The sequence below is a fragment of the Prunus mume genome, linkage group LG2 (genome assembly GCF_029339155.1).
Source record: "Prunus mume cultivar Tortuosa linkage group LG2, ASM2933915v1, whole genome shotgun sequence".
NCBI lineage: Eukaryota > Viridiplantae > Streptophyta > Magnoliopsida > Rosales > Rosaceae > Prunus > Prunus mume.
In genome coordinates this window covers 2421887-2440712 of record NC_142699.1, presented here as the reverse complement: position 1 = coordinate 2440712, position 18826 = coordinate 2421887, and the positions used below count along the sequence as shown (strand labels likewise).

The 18826-nt window shown below is 36.2% G+C and overlaps 2 protein-coding genes across 4 annotated transcripts; both read left to right on the top strand.

The window, feature by feature from the left end:
- Nucleotides 1-2503: 2503 nt before the first annotated feature.
- LOC103319150 (uncharacterized) lies at nt 2504-6155 on the top strand. 2 transcript variants are annotated; one of them, XM_008220660.3, is made up of 4 exons: nt 2504-2717; nt 2816-3246; nt 5395-5454; nt 5547-6155. In XM_008220660.3, the coding sequence occupies exons 2-4, from the start codon at nt 2830-2832 to the stop codon at nt 5886-5888; spliced, it is 819 nt and encodes a 272-aa protein (XP_008218882.2). In that variant the 5' UTR covers nt 2504-2717; nt 2816-2829; the 3' UTR covers nt 5889-6155. The 2 variants fall into 2 exon arrangements, with proteins under 2 accessions (XP_008218882.2, XP_008218883.2); XM_008220661.3 differs by having other exon boundaries at nt 2506-2717; nt 2811-3246.
- A 3023-nt stretch (nt 6156-9178) lies between these two features.
- ARC5 (P-loop containing nucleoside triphosphate hydrolases superfamily protein) lies at nt 9179-17312 on the top strand. Of its 2 annotated transcripts, none has more exons than XM_089045809.1 (16): nt 9179-9917; nt 10185-10307; nt 10395-10616; nt 11357-11490; nt 11593-11685; nt 11898-11961; nt 12421-12469; nt 12667-12749; nt 13482-13639; nt 13782-13842; nt 14143-14205; nt 14314-14414; nt 15579-15636; nt 16115-16459; nt 16666-16830; nt 16939-17312. In XM_089045809.1, exons 1-16 carry the CDS (start codon nt 9372-9374, stop codon nt 17026-17028), a joined length of 2355 nt encoding a protein of 784 aa, XP_088901935.1. In that variant the 5' UTR covers nt 9179-9371; the 3' UTR covers nt 17029-17312. The 2 variants fall into 2 exon arrangements, with proteins under 2 accessions (XP_088901935.1, XP_088901936.1); XM_089045810.1 differs by having other exon boundaries at nt 9279-9917; nt 10175-10307.
- Nucleotides 17313-18826: the final 1514 nt, after the last annotated feature.

Sequence of the window (18826 nt, the reverse complement as noted above, 5' to 3'; positions counted from 1 at the left end):
TCAACAAAAGCTGAAAGAACCTTTGAGCTATAGCTTATGCCACCATAACTTCTTCATTCCTCTCACCGCACCCAGCAAAATACAAAAATAGTTCATGGGTATAAATGAGATAATTAAACCTCAGTTCCCCCCACCCAATAAAAAATAACCCCCCTAGCAGCAGCTCAATAGCCTCTCTCTCTCTCTCTCTCCTCTCTCTCTCTCTCTCCATTGAAGACCTTTTTTTTTTTGAGAAGTTCTATGATTGCATTCATAATTCAGTCAAAAAAGTCACTAGCCACAAAAGACCAATACAAACTAGCCACAAAATGGTCATTACAATAATGGAGCGGTCTAATATCAAAATTAAGGCAATCTGGTGCATCTCCACTATCGATCAGACATGATCGAAGAAACTCAGGCATAGGTATCTCAACTAAGATTGCAAACTTAGAATAATAAAAAAAAGATAAAGCTTGAAAAAATCAAGCCATACCAATACAAATAAAACTCTCACAAAGGAGAGATGAAAAGCTCTCAAAATGAGAGATGAAAAACTCTCACAAAAGGAGAGGTGAAAACTACACAGAGAACTCAAAGAGTCTCTGCAACTTATTCCAAACATAAAGAAATTGCAAAAAAGATGGTGGTGGAGATCCGACACCGAAATGTAGGTGAAGATCTGACGCTGAGCCGCAGCCACTTATAATGGTTGGATGAAAATCATAACAAAACTAAGACAAATAGGAAAAACCATTTGTCTCTGAAAATGAGGAAAGAGGTGAAAGGAGGAAGAGAAGAGAGGAGAGGGGGGAAGAACAATGGCTTCCTCCCCCCTCAAAGTGGAAAAGGCTCTAAGAGTGTTTTTTGGGAGAAAGGAGGATTTCACTCCTCTCCATTGAAGACTTAAATATCTTGTCATATCAACTTTCATCACCGTAAATATTTGAAGAATACAAAAATACTAAGATTACAATGTAGCCGATTTTTCTATACGTAAATATTTGAAGTGACAAAAAAAAAAGTGTGGAATTATACAAATATACTGGTCATTACATGTAAATCTTAGTATCAAACAAGTCATGTACATCGAATTCTGACACGACATCAGAGTAATTGAAATAAGTAAGGTTGCAAGTCTATTTTTTATTGGAAGTTTGGCTATCACATTTCATGTTCTTAATATAGCACAACGGTGAGAGAAACAACCATTATTGATTTTTTTTTTCTTTCTAAATTTTGAAACGTTTAGATATGACTTTAGCCTTCTATCGTTTTTTTTTTCCCTTCACCCTTTAATTTCATTCAAATCCATGTTAATATAAATAAAGGAAAAAGGATTGTAAATTTAAACCTTGTTTGTTTTGTTGAACCTTTCAAATATTAAAAAGAAAAATAAAAAAAGGGGTGTATTCTATTGAGATTTTAAAAGAATATTTTGTGATAAATAAGTCATGTAGTCCTGTAATTTATTAGACATCAAAAGCAAAGAAAAGAGTTCAAAAATCAAATTTTTATGATGCTAGGTCCAACTTAATTTTTTTTTTTAGCTAATACAAACATGCCTAGTTAATTTTTATTTTTTAAATTTGGGTAAGGATACATGAGCTTCATAATTGGTGAGGCAGTCAATGACATAAAATGATATTTTGTCTCTACATGTGTGTGAGCTTGAAGTGCAACTTCTAGATGAACTTAGAAGGAAATCTCAATTTTAATTAAACTTGATATAGAATATGATGTATTTAATATATTGTGTTAAATGGTCCTGTTTTGTACAAACTTTAGGTTACCATTCATGAGCATAAGACACTCATGAAACAAGTATCACATTTCCAAAAATATGCTTATATACTAATGAAATCTCATACCTCTAATCCACAAACTAAACAAAAACCTTATATATGGATTTCTCATATATAATACAAGCGATAGTCTAAACTACAAGGGGAAGAGGATTTCTCATAAACACACTATCAAGGTGCCATATAGGATTTCGAATCTAATACCATTGGTCTACAAGTCAAAGCTCTTTTCAACTACCCTTTAATAATTCACGATGAATTTTTGAACCAATGTGCACCATCTTTCAACGTCAATTTGTCATCCGAATGATTGCTTTTGATTTCCTTTATCTTAATGTCAAATATGTTTCTATAGTTTGATTTTCATTTCAATTAAGTTCCTATCTTTACATCACACGTTTGAATTGTGTGATATTTTCATCCAATAATAAATTATGAAATTTATCATTGATTGTAATTGAATCTAACTACAATAACCTCATTAGGGGGGAAAAAGAGAGTACAACTACTAGAAACCAGATTGTTCCTTTCTAAAAAGTTTGACACGTAGGACTAAGTTGACCCTAAAAGAATAAATTATTATTTGTTTTTTTTTTAAATAAAAAACAAAAGAAGAAAAAAAAAATATAGCAATGTGGAAATTTCAACAAGCTTACTAAAAATAAGAGGCGGGGAAGATAGAGTCACGCTTATGTATTAAGAAACCGATCAGAATTTTAGTACAACAGATACTTGCAGAGCACGTGAGCTTCTCTGAGAACGAGAAGATGAGAAATTGAGAATGGCGGTGATGCATTTCAAGCGCAAAACCTCAGAATCGGAGCACTAGTGTTAAGCCTCTTCTTCGCCATTGCCATTTCTCATCTCAGACCTTAGATTGACGCTTCTTCCTCTGCGATTTTCATCCAAAACCTAATTCTGTGATTGCATTTGGTACGATTCTGAAACGATTAACGATTTTTATCATCTGCATTTTCTCGGAAGCTTTGTTTTCGTCGGAAACGTAATCTGATTGTTTGTGCGCAGAGCAGAGCATAGCAAATTGATGGAAGGTTTTCACAGCAACTCGAAAATGGCGAAACTGCTCAAAGGAAACTTGGAGAATGTGGACCTCAACTCACCATTGTTCAGGTACTTGTGCGCTCAATCTCAGTGTCAGTCGCCGATGGACGCCTTGAAGCAGCGTCGTCGCCACCTCTCGCCGCTCTCGCCTGTGGAGAATCTGATGGAGAGGTCGCCGCCTTCGATAGTTTATAGAACGCCGGTGAGAGGGGTGCAGAGGGAGGAGGTTCTGGTCATGGACGGTGTTTTGGTCACCGGAGGAGGAAGGAGCGCAAGGTCTGCTTCTGATCTGTTGTCATCTTCTTCTTCTTCGGATTCTTCGGGGAAGATTCTGTACAAGACCGACCTTTGCAGGTCCTGGGAGGATTCTGGAAGCTGCCGCTACACCTCCAAAGGCCAGGTCTCTCTTTATAATGGCTGAAGTATTTTATTGGCCACTATAATCATTTTTAATTTCATTGTTTCTTTAAAATGTGAAACTTTTGCTCGTTTATTGTTTTTGTTTTAAGATCTTTCTGTTAGGAGAAAACAATCCGTTTTTGGAATCTAAAAGACTAGGTAGACTTGGTGCGAGCCATTTCTGATCTGCAAGATGCAAACTTTTTGTATGCCAGTTTAGTATTCTTGCACATGAACTTCTTTTTAGCCTAAAATTCAAGAATCTTTTTATGTCAACAGTGTTTCTGTCACACCTTTTATTTTTGTGTATTGGTTTTGCTAGTGTTCTTAAATTCTTTAGTCCGCCTTTTTTTGCTTGTTCTTACAAACTTCTAGGGAAAGTCTAAAATTTACAAAACAGGATGTTTGTTCGACTATAGAGTAGTACAAAGCAGAAAATATTGTGGCTACCACACGAGCAGAACATACAAGTAAACAACACTTGCAACATTAAAAATTCCTTGAGATTTCAGATAAGCCTATGGTCACTCAAAATGATGTTCCGTTAAGAGCTTGTTTTGACTTTGAAATGACATACGAGAAAGAACTTAGGTTGTATGCTCATTCATTAATATTTGAAGAAGTGGATGGTTCCGAATTGGATGGAACTTTTAGATTGGTGAATAAAGACAAAGGTTCAAGTAAGATATAGTTGCACACTTGAAACTTAGCTGTAGTAATGTTTAAGATCTCTCTTTCTCTCTCCATCTCTGTTCTTCGTATTTTCTTAATATTTATGTGTTAATTTAATGGCTGGTATTGTTTTGGAACCATAATATTTGTGAATGTCATTGTTTCTTTAAAAGATTGGTGTGAACCATTTTCTTCTTTCCTTTGTTTTAAGATCCTTCTGTTTGGAGAAAAATAAATCTGTTTTTGGAATCTAAAAGATTAGGTACACTTGGTGTGAGCGTTTTCTGATCTGCAAGATCCAAACTCTACGTATGTCAGTTTACTACTCTTGCATTTGAATTTCAGTTGAGTCTGAGATTTGAAAAGTCTTGTATGCCAGCAGTGTATCTATGTCACGCATCTTTGTTTTGTGTATTGATTTTGCTAGTGTTCTCAATGATTTTACTTATCAACTGCCAGAAAACTCCAATTTTTAGAGAACAGGATATTTTTCTCGATTATACAGTAGCACAAAAGAAGAAATTGTTGCTACTTGCTCGCTTCTTCCAAAGATCATAAACATACAAGCAAATAATACTTGCAACATTTACTATTGATTGAGATTTCAGATAATTCTATAGTTAGTCAAAATGCTAGTCCATCCATTAAGAGTTTGTTTTGACATTGAAAGGAATGTACGAGAAAGAACTTATTTTACCTTCCAAATTGGATGGTTAAAGTTGAGATTGGTTTGAATAAAGATAAAGGTTCAAGTAAGAGACTTGTACTTGTCAAACTTAGCTGGTTTCTTGTTGAACCTAGATTATTTGGAGGTGCATTTAGAAACTAAAATTCCGTTGACTTTTTTTCTTTCCCTTTTAAGCAAAATGTTGTAACTGAATGAGACAGTAATATAAATTTTGCCTTCTTGTTGCTGCCTGCCTAATCAATTCAGTGATAGCCTATTCTAGTGTTCAACTGGTTTCCTTGGGCTTATATGGATGTTGCAATACAACTATAATCATTTTGTAAAGTTATCTTGCTTTCTGTAGAAAATGGTTTACCACCTTTTAAGATTGGGACAAATTCATTGGGCTTTTTATATTGAAAGGAAGCTGTCATCTTTGGCTGAAAAATTGAAAGGTGTTGCTACTGAAGTAATTTCTACTTGATTTCAATTTTCCTATAAAACTTGTTGACTGGTGCTCAACAAGTTGGGTTTTGTAGCTTGAGTTAGTGTTAGAATTTAGGTTTGTGTTTGGTGCCTTTGGTGGATTTGTGCATGAGTGTGTGTTTTAATGGATTGGATCTTCTGCCTGTATGTTTGTCATATCTCAATCATGTTTCAAGATGAGTTGTGCAGTAGTGTTGGTTGAAATGAATATGTAATTTATTCATTGAAAGCAAATTGTTTCCTGATGACGAGTACTTGACCAAATTATGATTTGCTGCAGTTTTGTCCTGACAAATTTCTGTGTCTTTCATTTTTTCTTTTCAGATTGCACCAGGAAAAGAAAAGCCACGCCCAACTCGTTTCCCTGTCAAGAACAAATCTGAGGTTAACAGTCACACAGTGTGTTTTAGCTGTTTACTATTAACATAGTCAACGTACTGAAAATGCCATCTTTTCTTCTGTTTTGATTTGTGCAGGCACTGATGTGCAAGTCATACACTGGCACAGGATTATGCACACCCAGCCCAAAGTCTCATTTTGTCCATCCGGTCATGGCCATTTCTGTTACAGAAGCAGCATCAGCCACAACACAAGCAGCTTCATCAACTGCACCCAAAGCCACCATGAAGACTCCCACTACCACCATCAGCTTCCTGGACTGGTCACCTCAAGATGATGGCATTGAGGTTGTGTTGCCGTATTCTTCAACTGGAACACCTCCATCAAGGGAAGATATAAGTTCCTACATCACTGATGTTCTTTATGGCCCCACTACAAGAAGGATATTACCAGTGTTTGCTGAAATTTTCCCAGAGTAGTATCGATCCGATTTGTGTAGAGAAGTCACTTCCACTTGAGACCAAAGGTATAATTTGTACATTCCTCCTGTTTGTTTCAGATACATAATTGGTTCCTTGAAACCTTAATTTTTCAAACTTGCTGCTCACAATCTAGTATGTGAATGGGGTTAGATTGAGCACAAATGGTTGATCTTTGCTGGTGCTGCATTACTGCAGTACTTGCCAACTATAGTGTATAGCTTTTCGATGGTATTAGACATAATGTCGTACTTAGAAATTGATAAAGACAATGGACTTGAATCTTTCTGTTGCGTGTTGAGAATCAACATGTGTATGAATCGTGTGTGATTGCGCGTAGTTGCTTACAGATTGTGATGCTGGCATTGCATCTGGTTATATATGGTAGAAAGAATCACATCTTGAGAAACAACATAATGGTCTAGTTGCATTTGGGAGATTTTATATATATATTTTTTGTGTATAAGAATTTGGGGGATATGAATACTTAGCACTCCAAATAATCATCCTTTTCCCTCTCTTATTATTATTATTATTATTTTCATCAGGCAGGAGTGGTATTGTAAGCTAATGGGTTTGTGGATAAACCTTCAGATTCCTTATCTTTAGTTTGTAGATATTGAGATAGGCACGAGTTTGCTGTTCCGCTTTTGTAAGCTAATGGGTTTCTGGGCCATATTTGTTAAATGATTTTAAAAGCTCGGATCTTCTTCATGACTGAAAAAAAGTTTTGAAATCTTTTGTTCTTTTGGGTTAATCTTTGGGAATAAGGAGAGTAAGAATCGAACTTTTACGGCGGGACGAATTCTTCAAACTAGAAAAAAGTTTTTTTATTTTTATTTTTCCTATTCTTTCTCTTCTTTTCATATACAAAGGGAGAATCAAACCTATGATTTTGGATGTAAAGTTAAACGTTGTTAATTTAAAATTTTAAAATTTGCAAAATGATTTAAAATTTTAGGCAATGAGTTTGGGAAGACATATACAAGTATGTATCTTAATCTTTTTCACCTTGTCTTTTGCAAAGAAATTTTTATTATTTTGTTGCAAGGGTATTGTAGCTCGTTAAGAGAATTTACGTCGTAGGTTCGATTTCCTCCTCCAATATTGCTTGTATTACAAATATGTAATCTCCACGGAAAAGAGAAATGATGTGTTTTCTTTGGTGGAGAAGGGGCGGTGTTCATCTTCATCTTCATCTTTCCTAAGACCAGGCTGATCTAGCAAGTCATCTCATACCAAGTAACCAGAAATTGATATTAATGGGGACCTTAAAGTCAATATTCTTAAGCAAAAACAAGGTCATTGAAATGCCTAAAATTCTGGCCCAAAAAAAAAAAAAAAGCCTCAAAATTGTTTATGGTAATGTAGCTGAGGAAATTGCTACTTATTAGACGAGGACCTTCTCACATCAGGACATACCCTTTGTTGAGAGAAAATGTAAATGATATGAAAATTTGCCAATACAATTTCGCTAATATTCAAAGAATGGGGTTTTGTAGTTTTTAAGTTCAACTCATTACATGAGAAAAACCTTTGGATTAAAATTACAAAGAAACATAATGGGGTAAAAGTGTGTTTGGTTGATTTTGTGACTGGGCTTGAAATGAGTTCAAAGTTGCCTGCATATCCTTTAATGGGATTCAAGCCAACTCGTAGTTCATTGGATTTGTTGATGGAGATTTAAGGTGATTTGGGCATGGAAGTTTGTAGTGTTTGGGGCAAATTTGCTGAGAACAATCCAAGAATTTTATTTGGGTTGAATTTGGTTAATTGTAACATGTGTTTTAAATTTGGTTGTGGTTGCATCTAGTTGGATGTTGAATTGCCTACGTACCCTTGCGGTTGCGCCGTGACCTGTTTTGTAAAACGAGTTTCGAGTAGTGACCCCTTTTTTAAAGAAAAAGAAATAGTATAGCCGGGCGGCTATACTCGGTTTTTATTTAAAAAAAGAAATGGTATAGCCGGACGGCTATACTCGGCTTTTCTAATTTCTTTAAAAGCAAATAGTATAGCCGCCCGGCTATAATCGGTTTTCCCTAATTTCTTAAAAAATAGTATAGCTCATCTATACGCGGTTTTTCTAATATCTTAAAAATAGTATAGCCGCCCGGCGATACTAGGTTTTTCTAATTTCTTATATTCGATTTTTTTCCTTGGGTTTAGGTTAACGAAATTGAAATTGAAATTGTAATCGAAATCGTCTTCTTCCTCCTGTAACCCACACACAGCTTCCACCCAACCGCAGCCAACCACCACCTGTATGTAACACAACCACCATCCAAGCCTAAACAACTCTGATGAATCAAAATTATCAGGAGGGTAGAAACCCTGTGTTGTCTTCACATCAATATCCATGTCAAAGGCCCCACATTTTGCTCTTGGGTGAACCCACAAATCATTTAGATATGCAGGCTGATGCACTTGATGAGTTCACCGGTGGAGTTATACTGGTGAGTCATGATTCTATTCTGATATCGCGTCTGTGCGAGGATGAAGAGAAGAGTGAAATTTGGGGTGTTGAAGATGGTACCGTGAGGGCCTTCCCTTGGACTTTCGAGGAATACAAGAAGGAGCTACAAAGCTTGCAATTTTTCCGCAAGAAAAGTTTTGCTGATTGCATATTAAGATTTTCCATGAATATGCTTGGCTTGCTTAGCATCCTTGACAAAAGTTGGAGAAACTTGGGGGTTAAAAAATTTGACATTTCTTGGGAAAGCTGAATCGATTTGGGTTGGTGGCAATTAAACTTCAGCAGATCAGATCTCTTGGACCGCTAGGCCATACTTCGTTTTTTCCTTTTTTTTATTTTATAAAAGAAATAGTATTGCCGAACGGCTATACTCGGTTTCTTATTTTTTTTAAAAAAGAAATAGTATAGCCGATCGGCTATACGCGGTTTTTTTTAAAAAAAGAAATAGTACAGCCGATCGGCTATACTCGGTTTTAATTTTTAAAGAGCAATAGTATAGCCGGCTATACTTTGGATTTTTAATTTTTTAGTAAAGCTAACGGAATAGTATAGCCGCGCGGCTCTACCCTGTTTTCTTATTTTTTGAAAAAAGAAATAGTAAAGCCGATCGGACATACTGGGTTTTTAATTTTTTTTAACAAAGAAATAGTATAGCCGCTCGGCGATACGCGGTTGGTTTTTTTTTTAAAAAAGAAATAGTATAGCCGCGCGGCTATACCTGGGTTTTTGGTATATGAAGTCGTTTCGGCTGTACATATCTTTCCAATATCGATTGTTTAAAGAACAAAAAAGTTCAGGCGTGGGCCGTGGCTTATAAAAAAACAAAACAAAAAAAGGAGATAATGTTTGAAATTTCCTCCTCTCCTATCTGAATACTGTACAGCATCAAAGCAGAAACAGAAATCTCTCTCACTGGCTTCCACTCCACTCTCACTCCCCTCCCACTCAACCGTCTCTCCTCCTCCTCTTCCTCCTTCTCCTCGTCGTCGTCTAGGCTGATAAGGAAGGAAATGTCGAGGGAGGAGGAAAGGGCAGCAGAAATGGAAAACGAAAATGGCGTATGGGAGGAGGAGCAGTGTCGTCTGTACGAGGCCTACAACGAGCTCCACGGCCTCGCCCAAGCCTTCGACACTCCCTTCGACGCTCCGGCGGTACTCGTGGTTGGCCACCAGACTGACGGCAAAAGCGCTTTGGTGGAAGCACTTATGGGCTTCCAGTTCAACCACGTCGGCGGCGGCACCAAGACCCGCCGCCCCATCACCCTCCACATGAAGTACGATGCCGACGCCCACTCCCCTCTCTGCCGCCTCCTCCTTCCCTCGAATTCCGGTTCCCATTCCGATTCTGATTCTGAGCCTCACGAGAAGTCCCTCTCCCTCCAAGAGATTCAGGCCTACATTGAGGCTGAAAACATGAGGTTGGAGAAGGAGCCCTGTCTCTTCTCCGCCAAGGAGATTATTGTTCGGGTCGACTACAAGTATTGCCCGAACCTCACTATCATCGACACTCCCGGGCTTATTGCTCCTGCTCCTGGTCCTAAGAATCGAGCTTTACAGGTGGTCAATTTGCTTATTATTGTACTGAATTTTGAATTGAAATGCTGCTGATGTGTTTTCTTTTCTGGTCAATTTGGGTAATGTATATCATGAGAGAGAGTAACTATAGTTACATTTATTAGGGAAATTTTTATTTTTATTAGTAAAAATAAATGATTGATGTACTGAGTTAGTCTACTGACTAGGTATTTGTCTTGGCTAAATTGGGGTTTGCAATGGTGATTTTGTTTTGAATTTTGATAGTTGTTTGCTTAAAGCTGATGTCAGGTCCAAGCTCGTGCTGTGGAAGCTCTAGTTCGAGCTAAAATGCAGCATAAAGAGTTTATTATATTGTGTCTTGAAGATTGCAGTGACTGGAGTAATGCAACTACACGAAGGGTCGTAATGCAGGTAGCCACTTCCTTTTCCGCCTTTTTAGGCATTGTGTTGTTTATTGAACTCTAGCGTAAAGCTTTGCCTTGGTTGCATCATGTATAGATTGATCCCGAGCTCTCAAGGACTGTAATTGTTTCAACCAAGCTTGATACCAAAATTCCCCAGTTTGCGCGTTCATCAGATGTGGAAGTATTTCTGTCACCTCCCACATGCATGCTTGATGGTTGCATCTTGGGTGACTCTCCCTTTTTCACTTCTGTGCCCTCTGGAAGAGTTGGCTCTGGACATGATTCGGTTTATAGATCTAATGATGAGTTCAAAAAGGTATTCGTGCTTATCTTGTATTCATTTTTGGAGAATAAATAACAAGGAAGGATTGCGATGTTCCTTCAATGTCCTTAATTTATAATTTCCAAGATTCCACTACTGAGTTATGTTTGATCACCTTAATGATAATAAACCATAAGTTTTATTGTACATCTCTATTATTTAGTAATTTGTAGTAAATTAAGTGTCATAATTTAATCCACTGATCCTTAAAGCAACTTTCGAAGTCAAAATTTGTTTTTTAGTCGACTCTAATTGCTCCCATGTTTCTAACTAATGGTATTTCTACTGAAAGAAACATTTTTCCAGTAGTGATAATTTGGCAGTATAAGGGTTGTAATATGTACGCTGCTGTTCCGAACTTTGGCCTGGTATATTTCAGACTTACCAGCCACTGTACTGATATTTGCGCTGTTAACCCGGATACAATTCTGTTTACAAAGTGCATATTGAAAAAAAATGGTTTTTAAGTTTATTCTTTTTTTGTTCTTTCCCTTTCTGGCTATACAGGAATTTCAGTGTTGAACTATGCAGAATTAGTTAATTAATTAATTAATTAAAATGCTAAACTTCTTAAGCTAATTTTTCTGTGAACTCTTTTTGACAAGTCCTTCGTGTTTATTCTTTTAAAACATAAGCATAAGATAGTTTAAGCTGGTATAAAATTATGTTTTTTAAAATTTTAAAAATAAAACAGAATCATAGATATGGTTGGTTTGCACTATTTTATTATGCAGGCAATATCATTAAGAGAGATGGAAGATGTTGCAAGCTTGGAGGAGAAATTGGGCCGGTCACTGTCAATACAAGAAAGAAGTAGAATAGGTGTAAGCAAACTTAGGTGTTTTTTGGAAGAATTGCTACAGAAAAGGTACCCATAGTTTTGACCTTTCGTATTGTGATGAAAATAACGTAGTTAATTGTCAACCTGCTAAGTTCCATGCCTAAAAGTTTGGGAAATATATTCTGCAAGGTATATGGATAATGTGCCACTGATCATTCCACTTCTTGAGAAGGAGTACCGGAGCGCAACAAGAAAGATGAATGAAATAAATCAAGAACTCAGGTTTTTTTACTGACAAAGCATATTCTTTTAAGGCAATTAACAGATTGGATGCAATTTATGGCACTTTATTTTCTTAAACTCTGATCAGAACATGGATCACGAAGGGGGTACAACCATTAAGCAAATTATATTTTTCTGGTATTATAAATATTTGATCATTGGTTTCTTTCTTTTATATTGGTTGATTATATTGCATTCTTGTGTTTATGCAGCACTTTGGATGAACTGAAACTAAAGGAAAAAGGAAGAGTATTTCATGATCTCTTCTTGACAAAGGTATTTTTAGTTGAGGCATTCTCTGTTACAAAGAGTTTATGTTATTTTTATCAATATCCCAGCATCTGAACCTTCCGATTATATATTGTACCTTATCTAGTAGAAAATGTGGCGTTTGACACTTGAGAATGTCCTCATGCAATAATGCTGAAGGGTAGGACCACCTTAGCCTCATGCATTTGACAGGATGTGAAGTGTGGTCAAAAGTAGATTAGGGCCTTTTTTACTCTTCAGAATTGTTAGGGTGGACGGAATCATGTGAACTAGTCATAATGGTTAGTTTCTATTTGTTTGTGGTAACAATAGAAGTCTCATGATTTCATAAGACCTTTCTTTTTTTTTCCGTTTTTTGATTAATTTGTTTGTTTCAGGGTTTTACGTTGGTATTTTAATGCCTTAAAATTTATGATTTCTATTTTGTTTGTATTTTTACTGACAAAAGTTAGCTTTATTCCTCAGCTATCGTTGCTACTAAAAGGAACGGTTGTTGCACCGCCAGATAGATTTGGTAATTCAGCTTAATGTTTCTTATCAGTTATTATCACAAACAATTTAAGCATAAGGTTACTAAAGAAGGATAGCTTTTGTAATCTTTCAAATATCAACATCGCTGTTTCCCGCCCTTTAAGATTGTGCCTTGTTTCATGCTGTGTTGTTGGACTATTGTTTGTTTTACTTTCATTTATATGTCATTTCTCTTTCAAGGTGAGACACTACAGGATGAGAGGACTAACGGAGGGGCATTTGTTAGCAGTGATGGCCTTCAGTTCCCTCACAAGCTTATACCTGTAAGTTAAAGAATTCTTAGACTGTAAATTTACCTTTTTCTTTATTTTTTTCCTTCTGTGTTTGCATGTCTTGCATGTTGGCGTCTTTTTTGCTGAAAGTTTTTTGCTCTCTCTCTCTCCGGATTTTTTGGCATGTTTTTTTAATCTTCATATATGAATCAGGCTTGTTTCTTTCTGTCACTTCTAATACTGAATAACACACTGAAAAAAATCAGGCTATTTGTGCTTTCCTTTCTCTGTTTGTCTCTTGTTAACATCTATGTGATAGTTTCTATAAGACTGCAAAATACATAATTGTTTCTTGTGTTCTGGACCCAAACTGACTTGTACCTTCTTAGAGCATCTCCAACCGATGTGTCAAATGTGCCACATAGACATTTAACAGCTAAAAATAACATCTCACATCACTCCAACCGATATGTCAAAGCTGATGTGGAATGAAGGCTGGAGGTTGAGATGTTATTTTTGACATCCCAAAAGCAAGATGTCAAATGAATATTTTATTATTTTTTCTTTTCTTTTCTTATTAATTAAAAATGAATCAACACTAAAATGTAATAAAGTAATGATTTAATTTGACATATCGGGTGAAGTGTAAAGCTGTGTAAGATGTCAAATTGCCACATCAGCCATCAAATTTAAATTTGATGTTTGGTATTTGACATCTCCCTTGGAGATGCTCTTAGAGTTTCGTATACATGCATCTAAGCACTGTGTATACTTCATTTGTAGAATGCAGGAATGCGTTTATATGGTGGTGCACAATACCACCGTGCCATGGCTGAGTTCCGCTTTGTAGTTGGAGGAATAAAATGCCCTCCAATTACAAGGGAAGAAATTGTAAATGCATGTGGAGTTGAAGATTTACATGACGGCACAAACTACTCAAGGTATTTATAATTTTATTATATAATCATACTTGTGATACTGGTTTTTAAGCTGTAGTAGTTGTGTTTCAAATTTTTCTTAAATTTTTTTGTTTTGTTTTCTATTAATCCATTTCCGTTTTCAAACTTACTTTTGATCAATCAGGACAGCTTGCGTAATAGCTGTTGCAAAGGCCCGTGATACATTTGAGCCTTTCCTTCATCAGGTGATGAATAATTTATCTCAGTAATTCTCACATTCTTTTCTTCTATCCTTTTTCCTGAGACACGAAGTATCTTGTCTCGTTATGTGTTTAGAAGTCCAATTCATGAACATTATCTAGTGTGCAATGTCCAGTGATTAAATCGCTTGCAAAGAGAATATTATGATCAATACATTTTATTTATGTACTTATTTATCCTTAAAGTCTGTTTCTGTTTTAATTTTTTTTTTTAAGTCTTAGACATTTTGATTACTGCTAGTCTTAGCCATCTGTGTGAAAATCGATATTTCTCTACTTGTGCAGTTAGGTTGTAGACTCTTGCACATTCTAAAGAGATTACTTCCTATATCAGTCTATCTTCTTCAGGTATGGACTCCACTGTTGCGTAGATTGGTGGCTTCTATTATTGTGTGCATATAACCTGCTCAAGTTCTATGCAGTTAATTTTTTCAATTTCTATCTTGGATTTTGCAGAAAGATGGTGAGTATTTAAGTGGCCATGAGGTGTTTCTTAGGCGTGTTGCTTGTGCTTTCAATGACTTTGCAGAATCTACCGAAAGGGCATGTCGTGAAAAGTAAACCACTTTGCTGCTTATATCTATTAATTTTTTTAGTAAGTGAATACCCTGTTGAGGCTGTGTTCTTTTGTTTCTTTTTGGCTGGTAGAAATACATTAAAACAAACATTCTTATAGTTCAAAGGAGTTGAAATTAATACAATGTACAACCAAAGGAGTCAACATCCTTATATCCTTTGGGGGATATATCATTATGGTTTTTGGTATCGGTGTATATCATCAATAGTTTTTTGGTTTTATTTGGATTAGAATGATCATTGGATTAATTGGATATTTCGTTTGATTAAATGGGTGGGTTATTAGATGGGTATTCAATTAAGGTTTAATTTGGTTCATGTTTGGCTTAATTAGAGATTTTTTCGGTTTGGATTTGCATCTTCTTCCTTCTATTACCTTAAAAAATCGTGAAGTTTTTCTGGGTTCTTAGGCAGATACCGGGAAATGTCAGAACTATGGTCAAATATCGGGGAAATGCAGGAAATCAGGGAAATATTGCCGATATGGGGGGAATAAATAAGCTTAGCCCCCAGTTTTAGTGTTGACACTATGAACATCCGACATATCAGCAAATATTTTCGTCCTTGCCCACACACTACATAGAATCCTTTTGGAAAATCTCAGTTAATGAAATAAAGTGATTGTAGGTTATGGATTGTAATCAACCAATAGCATATTTCTTGGGGATTTCGTACTGTAAATAAATGAATTCACAAATTGAAAACACTGATTCCCTAACGCACTCGGAATGCAGAGAATATGATATTACTCTATAAAAAAAACAATGTAAATAACACTGCAAGAGCTCTGAATCTTACCTCTTAGAGTTAAAAGTCAAATTTTATTTGAACTACTTGAGTTACTATGTTTTATGAAATAATGGCAATTAACACTTTAGAGTCAACACACTAGTTGTAAACCCGCCCATCCAGGTTTAACATACTAGTTGTAAGCTCAACCATCCAGGTCACAACTCAGGCCATCCTACTTATCTCGTGAATTGAGTGTTGTAGCCCAAAAACTTGCAGCTTTTATGTTTAGAATGTAATTTATTGATTGATTGATAACAGCATCCAATTCCCAAAAATATAAAATGTGGATATCTTGTATGGTCTGGTTTTCTTCAACTGAACCTACTCTTATGATACATATGTTTTTGCTGCAGATGCATGGAGGATTTAGTAAGCACCACCCGCTATGTCACCTGGTCCCTTCACAACAAGGTTATCTTAGTTGATTATGAAGGCATATTTACATGTCTTATGCACTAATTTCAAATTGGTGTATTATGTTGCTGTAGAAAAATCTGAGAGAGAGAGAGAGAGAGAGATGAGCAAAAATGAGAGTTTCTTTAAAAAACTTTATACTTTTTCATATTAAAAAATTTATGTTGTAGAATTTCTAGGATAAATAGATTAAACATCAAATGGTTACTTAGGATCAGATCGAATCCTTGACCTATCCTAATCCTATCTCTCCCTCCTCTCCCCCCTCTTTTTTTTTTGGCATAATCCTCATTTTGTTTCTTCCCATTTTCTTTTTCTAATACGGTGGTACCCGGAATATTTAAGCCTTATAATTTTTACATTATTCATTTTGTTGCATGGGACTATCAACTGCTTTTTCAGATATATATCTATGTTTTCCGGTAAATATTTACTTGTTCTCCCTTTGACATGTCTTTTAATGCCTAATTCATAGAATCGAGCTGGGTTACGTCAATTTTTAGACTCGTTTGCTGGAACAGAACATAACACTATGGGTAGTAATTGTGTACCTGCTGGTATTTCCCAAGATTCATCCTTTGGGTCTGTTGCTAATGAGAAGGATAGTAAGTCAAAGGCAGATGTGAAGCTCAGCCATGTGGCGTCTGGCATTGATGTGGCATCGTCTATTCAGACAACAGAAACAAGGCTGGCTGATCTTCTAGATAGTACACTTTGGAATAGGAGGCTTGCTCCTTCATCTGAAAGGATTGTTTATGCTTTGGTGCAGCAGATATTTCATGGCATAAAAGAATATTTTTTGGCCTCTGCAGAGTTGAAGGTTTGTTATACAAACTGCTTGTTTATGAATGTATTTCTAGTAGTGCACTGTAATAACCATCAACTGAGTATGCGGAAGAGATAACTAGCCTGCCGTTTTATGAAGAATGATTTGTTTCTTTTATTCTAAATTAAAATATATATTGTTTATTGAGCTTCTTGGTTTTTTTCCTGCTAATAGGCCTTTTTTTGTTGTTGTTTCTGCAGTTCAACTGCTTTCTTCTGATGCCTGTCGTAGACAAGTTGCCTGCACTCCTTAGAGAAGATTTAAAATCTGCTTTTGAGGATGACTTGGATAATATTTTTGATATCACCAACCTGCGGCACTTATTAGGCCAGCGAAAGCGAGACGCGGAGATCGAGCTTAAAAGGGTACTTCAATCATGCCTTAATATTTTTACCCAAACTTGTCAAATGACTCTTTCTCACTGACCCAAACGTGCTCACACACAATTGTCTGACATGCTGTTGGTTTTGCAGATCAAAAGGCTAAAGGATAAGTTCAGATCACTGCATAAGCATCTTAGTTTGCATCAAGCCCATTCTACTGCCTTTTCCGACTACCGCTGAGTGTTTTGCAATTCAACATACTGATACGGAAGTCAAATTTGTTGGATGAAAAATGATTTGGTTTTTGTTTTTGGTATTGTGTTTGAGATAACTGCATATTTGTTTTGGCTTAGAGAAATCTAGTGGAGAAAAATCTTTAGATCTTTATTTGGACAAGAGGATTGTATTTAGATAACATGTCTTTCTTAATTATACAGTGAGTATGCACTTTGTTAATGGCCTAATGTTGTGGAGATTTTATTCATGTACCTATTCTAAGTCTATATGAGACATTTCTGTTTTAACGTTAGCCAAAAGAAGCAAGAACTTGGTTTGGTTGCCTTCAACTTGCTTTCTTCTTGTTTGGGTTTCCTGATGCCAACGTGTCTTATATGTGAAGTTAACCCAACGTTGCTTTCTTGTTGTTTAGGCTGACTTCAACATTGACGACACCTTTGTTAATGGCCCAACACTTACTTCGGCAAAATTAATGGACTTTCTAATGGAGTTGATGAAAATGGGCAATGTGAGACTGAAAACATTTATCGGAGTCTTATTTATTTTTCAGTGCACTTGCTCTCTTTTGTCTTTTTTTTTTTTTTTTTTGTTTTGTTTTAAGTTTGTTAAAGCTCAAAATGTTAAGAGAAACCCAAGAGTATTTAAAGCCCAATATGACATATGGATAAAGGGAAATTGGTCATGTGCTAATCCCAAATATGTTTTGGGAATTAATTCAGCAAAATAAATATGTATTGAAGTTTTTATTGAAATTCTAATAATATCCATGCCATGCGAAGTTTCATATGATATCTCACTGTGCTCGGTCCACCACCAAGGATGCTTCATCACCACCAATGATACATATTTCCTATGACAAATGACCTACCAAGCTCACATGAACCCAAGTCATATGGTACACGATGCTTGCATGAGAGGTTGTAGTATGGAAGGTTACAGAGGTCCACAAGGCTCATCCAAGCTCTTGGATGATAGAGATTTTGACTTTAAAGTCCAAGCTCATTACTTGGAGTTCGCCCATATGAGTAAGCAAATGAGATACTTTTTAGTGCCTCCCTATCACCTGCTCGAAGTAAGTCAATTTCGTTGCTCCCTTTTACTCGTTGGAAACAAGCTGTTTCCGGCATTTCCTTTCATCCATAGGAAACAACTGGTTTAGTATGCCTCGTTTCCCCTTGGAAATAAGCATGTCTCAGTGCCCTCACCTTCTATAAATTGACAACCATGACCTAGGCAAAGACACCCCTTCTTTTGGCTGCTGCAAAACGTGTGGGTCAAAATTCCAGTAAAAGAGAAGAATCTGTGCTCAGGAGCACTCCAAGAGGCCGTAAAACACCTAGCCATTGGAAGCACAATAAAGTATTCCTCTAGGACTTGTTTGTCATTCAGGATGCTTAGTTCTTGCTAACTCAGAAAAGGGGACAACAAACACTTGATTCACCCTTCTACGGCATTTCAAAAAATCTACACGTCCAACCAAACCTTCCAACATAAAAAGGACCCCAACAAAGTAATTTAATTGTTAAAACTTACGAAGAACTCAAATGAGTGCCTTTTCTACCTTGTTTGATAATTCTTTTTTGACAAATGAAAGGAATATATTTATAATGTACTTTTATAACGGACCAATAAACTCACACAATGGGTCAATACACCCACAATAAAGCTATGCCAATACACCCACAGTAAAGCTACACACCACAACTAGGTATTGAATATATATCATCCTCACCATCTATATGAATCGAACTGAGACCTCCTCCAACCAACTGGATAATTATTCCATTCATAAGTTCACTTT

Excerpts from the sequence above, each read along its gene's own strand:
- LOC103319150 (XM_008220660.3), top strand. The coding sequence starts at position 2,830 with ATGGAAGGTTTTCACAGCAACTCGAAAATGGCGAAACTGCTCAAAGGA. Across the intron at positions 3,247-5,394 it reads GCTACACCTCCAAAGGCCAG|ATTGCACCAGGAAAAGAAAA; the intron begins GTCTCTCTTTAT and ends TTTTCTTTTCAG. Across the intron at positions 5,455-5,546 it reads CTGTCAAGAACAAATCTGAG|GCACTGATGTGCAAGTCATA; the intron begins GTTAACAGTCAC and ends TGATTTGTGCAG.
- ARC5 (XM_089045809.1), top strand. The coding sequence starts at position 9,372 with ATGTCGAGGGAGGAGGAAAGGGCAGCAGAAATGGAAAACGAAAATGGC. Across the intron at positions 11,962-12,420 it reads ATGATCTCTTCTTGACAAAG|CTATCGTTGCTACTAAAAGG; the intron begins GTATTTTTAGTT and ends TTTATTCCTCAG. Across the intron at positions 13,843-14,142 it reads TTGAGCCTTTCCTTCATCAG|TTAGGTTGTAGACTCTTGCA; the intron begins GTGATGAATAAT and ends CTACTTGTGCAG.